The 5,119-nt window shown below is 37.0% G+C and overlaps 1 protein-coding gene across 1 annotated transcript in view; it reads right to left on the bottom strand.

Annotated features, from left to right (window-relative positions):
• The window catches only part of LOC106868721 (myeloperoxidase), a 27,162-nt gene that overhangs the window by 7,404 nt on the left and 14,639 nt on the right, over positions 1-5,119 (bottom strand). The window contains exons 10-11 of the mRNA XM_014914113.2: positions 4,285-4,401; positions 2,090-2,555 (exon numbers count right to left, since the gene is read on the bottom strand). Of these exons, the coding sequence (XP_014769599.1) occupies positions 2,090-2,555; positions 4,285-4,401 (583 nt within the window). The remainder of the gene's footprint in view (positions 1-2,089; positions 2,556-4,284; positions 4,402-5,119) is intronic.

Below are 5,119 nucleotides of genomic sequence, written 5' to 3'. Positions count from 1 at the left end.
CATATGTCGGAATAAAAGTATGCAGTTATAATATGCGTTTCACTCCATTCATTAAATTTATATATACTCAAATACCCAAAATATCAAGGAGTTTCTACCTCATAAACAGGAGTTACACCACAGTTATTTTGTGATCTTTGCTACCCTGGTATCTATTAACCAATTTATTTTGTCCGAGTTATTTATTACTAGGAGAAAATAAATACATATAATAAAATATATATATATATATATATATATAGAGAGAGAGAGAGAGAGAGAGAGAGATACAATTGTGTGCGTGTGTATGTGTGTGTGTGTGAAGGCCAGTGATTAGAGTTTTGCACTCACGATCGCTAGATCGTGGGTTCAATTCTCAGACCGGCCAGTGAATGTTGGCCTTAGAATATCTCAGAGATTGAAAAAAATCATAAACATCAATGATAACCATCAAGGTTTACTCTGAAGTGAATATAATAAAAATAAAAGACGATACAGCAATAAACATGAAACTACGGGAGTTAAAATGAACGACAACACCACAATATGTAAAAACAGTCAAATTAACATATTCGCTACAATGCGTAAAGACGAATTGTGTTGTAGAAATTAGCGATCAATTAACGACGCAAGCACATTGATACGAATTCGAAAGATAATGCCACCCAACTAAAAGTTAAACTGACTAAATTAATTACAGCGATAAACGAACAAACAAGAAACATCCATCCCCTTAACACCATGCGTAGAAGAGGTATTCAGCCTAGCACGTATATATCCAGAACAGTACAAATACACAAAGTAACTTCACCCGACCCATAATATTTCAAAATAAAACACTAACTCAGAATCGCTAAATAATTAGACAGCAATACATCGAATTATATATATATATATATATATATATATATATATATACCGTAGAAATACAGTATAATCTTATAAAGTATTCCCAAAGACCCCGGAAGAAACCAACAAAGTAGGCAACATTTCCATCTTTAGACGCAGAAAATCTGTTTATCTGTGTTTCAGTCGCAGAAAATGGCCGAAACAATATTAAATAATCCTTTCTAATTTGGGCACAAAGCCTGAAATTTTTAGGCGGGAATCTAGTCGATTACATCGAGCCCTCAGCGCTCAAATGGTATTTCTTTTATCGACCCCGAAAGGATGAAAGGCGAAGTCGAGCTCAGCGGAATTTGAACTCAGAACGCAAAAACAGCAGAGATGCCGCGAAGCATTTTGCTGTCGTAGTAACGTTTCTGCCAGTTCGCCGCCTTAATTTTATTAAATAACGATATAAACACATACAAATAAGCTGCCTACGATACCACTTAAAATATTGGTTTCAAATTTGGAACAAGGCCAGCAATTTTCGGGGAGGGGTTCAAGTTGATTGCATCGAACCCAGTGCTCAACTGGTACTTATTTTGTCAACCCTGAAAAAGGGATGAAAATGTAAAGTCGACTTCGCCGAAATTTGAACTCAGGACGTAAAGACGGACGGAATATCGCTAAACATTTTGCGCGGCGTGCGAACGACTTTACCAGCTCGCTGCCTTAATTCTAGCTAAAATGTCAAAAAGTAAAAGTTATATGTGTAATGTACAACAGAAGTACTCTCACAGTCCACACGGTAAATTGTATTAAAAAATGCGAGTAGCTATGTTTCATGCCTAAAAGCTACATTTACAGCATTTTTTGTCGTTACACTAGGAAACAATGTGGTACCGAGACATAAACATACGATGCACACTAGATGCTACCGCATGATAATGGGCCTGTGTGTGCGTGTAATGCATATATGTAATGTATGCCCGTATGTATGTAATGTATGCAGGTATATAAAGTATGTAATGTATATATGCATACAGAACAATTTCCATTTTCATTTTTCCAATAAAATATAGTACTAGCCAAATATTAGGGGACAGTCTAATCGTTTGATTCCAAACGATTACTTCTTCCTTCGAACTTGTGGCTTTACATCTAAGTAAGAAATCATTATTATGAACCATGGCTAATCACCAAATCAATGATGTTATCGTAGAAAGAAAAAGCTTATCAGAACGTTTGTGAAGTTAAGATAAATAATAAATGAGATAATTACGGATCAAAACGTTGAGCATGGTCGGTAAGCAAGCCTTTTGTAATAGATGTAACGGCATCAACATTTTTATAAAATACATCTGGATTATAGAAACGCATTGGTTTCGTTTCGGCGTTGAGCGTGTATGTGTCTCGAAACATCGTAGCAGCGGTCATTGTCATGATCATGCCGAAAATATTACTGGCTGAAGCGCTAGTTCCGATATTATAACTGTTTGTGTAACCGGAGGCTTGCACGTTCAGATTGTTAGAAGCCATCACAGTTGATCCCAAAATCAAAGGCAAGTATTCCTTGTATGTGATGTGTTGAATTTCAGCGATGACCATTTTACGTGTTTCTTGAAAGATTTTTTCGTCGTTCCAGGTGGGGTGGGCATTTTTAAATTCCTTGGCGAGTCGGTTGTGTTCACGAACGAATAACATGTTGAGAGATGTGGCTAATGGCTGTTCATTTATTCTCTTATCACCTGTTGTTGTAATAATAATAATAATAATAATAATGTTAATAATAATAATAATAATAATAATAATGTTAATAATAATAATAATAATAATAATAATAATAATAATAATAATAATAATAATAATAATAGTAACTGCTCTTATGCAATACCAGGCAGTGGCTCTCATGGCTTCTGATCTTAACTGATTGGGAGTGTTATGAACATTGTTTTGCCTTGGTATAAAAGATGGGCTACAGGAAATATTCTGCTCAATACCGCAGATTTGCTTGTCAGTTGTTTGACCTTAACCAATTGAGCATAACCTTTAGTGGCTGACGACATGTGCATCTCTGATCACGAGCAGAAGTAGTGGGGGAGCATCATAGCCATGTATTGAGAGGAATTCTTTGAGGTTTGAATAATTCACCTCTGGAAACATGGGTGTTTCCTTCAACATCCTCAAACAACCCTTATTTAAGAACCATTTGAACGGGATGGGCTACTCGACCTGAAGAAAATTCTAACTGGGCCCCACCTGCAAGGTCATGCGCTGTTTATCTTGATATGAGATCACCATGTTACGCACATATGGTTGTGATGCATGTGCTTGGTGTACCCTTATCAGACGGGTAGTCATGATGGGTATACTGGGTTTCGTATATTTTACCCCCATGTCACTTTGATGGCATGAGAAATAATAATAATAATAATAATAATAATAATAATAATAATAATAATAATAATTTCTTTATTGGCCTCAAGAGCCCACACAAAAAGCATAAGGACTTTACACAAAACCAACAAGGGACGGTTGATAATAAACACCCCGATGCAATACCAGGCACTATACCCAAATGCAATACCAGGCAGTGGCTCTCATGGCCTCTGATCTTAGCTGATTGGAAGTGTCATCATGTATATGTTTTGTCTTGGTATTAAAGATGGGCTACAGCAAATATTCTGCTTAATACAACAGATTTGCTCGTCAGTTGTTTGACCATAACCTTTTGAGCGGGATGGGCTACCTGACCTGAAGAAAATTCTAACTGGGCCCCACTGCAAGGTCATGCATTGTTTATCTTGATATGAGATCACCATGTTGCACACATATGTTTGTGATGCATGTGCTTGGTGTACCCTTATCAGACGGGTAGTCATGATGGGTATACTGGGCTTCGTATATTTTACCTCAGTGTCACTTTGATGGCATGCACTGCTCTCTCACTCAATAATAATAATAATAATAATAATAATAATAATAATAATAATAATAATAATAATATGTGGCGAACTACCTCCACTGGAAATATATGTAAATAAATGGAGACCCTCCCCTCTCTCTTTGATATTGTTGTAAAATATTTGATATCCAGATCTTGCACACGAGTGATTGATAATCTTTCTCTAAGTGTAAAAACCTGAATATAGAAATACTAAAGATGTGAAACATGGACGTAAGAATAGGATATTAAAACATTTGAAAAACTGCCGAATAAATTTTCCATATGTGAGGTTCAGAACCAAGGAAGTGGTTATATTCTTCAAATAAGCATCGATAACAAGTGTAATTTCGTAGTTCTCTTTTGATCAGTCACTGAGCGTCAACGATATGATGAATATTACTTTTGAGTCAGAGAAACACTGCAAAAGCCTGAAAGTGCATGACATCCTAAATGTTGATCTACCTCATATGAATATGATACGAGGTTATGGATAAAGTGGTTTTTAATAAAGAGATAGAAAATTAGCTTACCTCCTAGAAAGCAAAATGCGTTGTTCGTATTTGGGTTAGGTAAATGGCAATTCACTGTGTTTAAGAAATCTCTCATTAAAAGTTCTCCGTTGGCATTGGTTGTGGTTTTTAGAGTACCTAAATTTTAATGGTAAAAAATAAAAACAATGAATAAGTAAACAAATCTTCTAATCATTGTTAGGTGAGTCTAAAACAAAACACAAAGAACAGTTAAGACAAAACGACGGTGACGGATGAAAAGTGTTTTAGATTTGTTTGATCTGGGACTATATAACTTTTTCTTTACTTGCTGAGGCTTCATCCAGACACTTCTAGATGAGTGAGATTGTTGCTATTAACATTCCTCTCAATCTTACAGTGACTGACAGTTTAACACCGAGAGAATGTTTTGATCAATGATCAAAGAGGGAATTCCAAGGGGCAGACGTTCTGGGGCAGACGTTCTGGGGCAGACGTTCTGAGGCAGACGTTCTGGGGCAGACGTTCTGGGGCATGCAGACAGGACTGGGTGTAATCATAAATGCAGATCTGAGAGAGAACAGAACAAGAACGATAGGAAGAGGAGAGACAAAAAAGTCAGGGAGAGGATGAGTGCGCTCGAGGGCCAGAGTCTGGAGCGGGTGAGTAGTGACATAATGCCAATCAGTCGAGAGACTGTTTAAAATGTTTTTTTATACGTGTACATGTGTGTTCGTGTGTGTGTGTGTGTGTGTGTGCCCGTCCGTGTGTGCACGTGCGAGCGCGCAGCAGCAGCAGCGGTACCGTCCCAGCTGTGAGAACAATACTCTGTGGGCTTCACCTGCGTTTCGTAGAGTATAACTGAAAATAATAAACT

The sequence above is a fragment of the Octopus bimaculoides genome, chromosome 20 (assembly GCF_001194135.2).
Source record: "Octopus bimaculoides isolate UCB-OBI-ISO-001 chromosome 20, ASM119413v2, whole genome shotgun sequence".
In the NCBI taxonomy this organism is placed as follows: Eukaryota; Metazoa; Mollusca; class Cephalopoda; order Octopoda; family Octopodidae; genus Octopus; species Octopus bimaculoides.
This window is presented reverse-complemented; position numbering and strand designations above follow the sequence as displayed.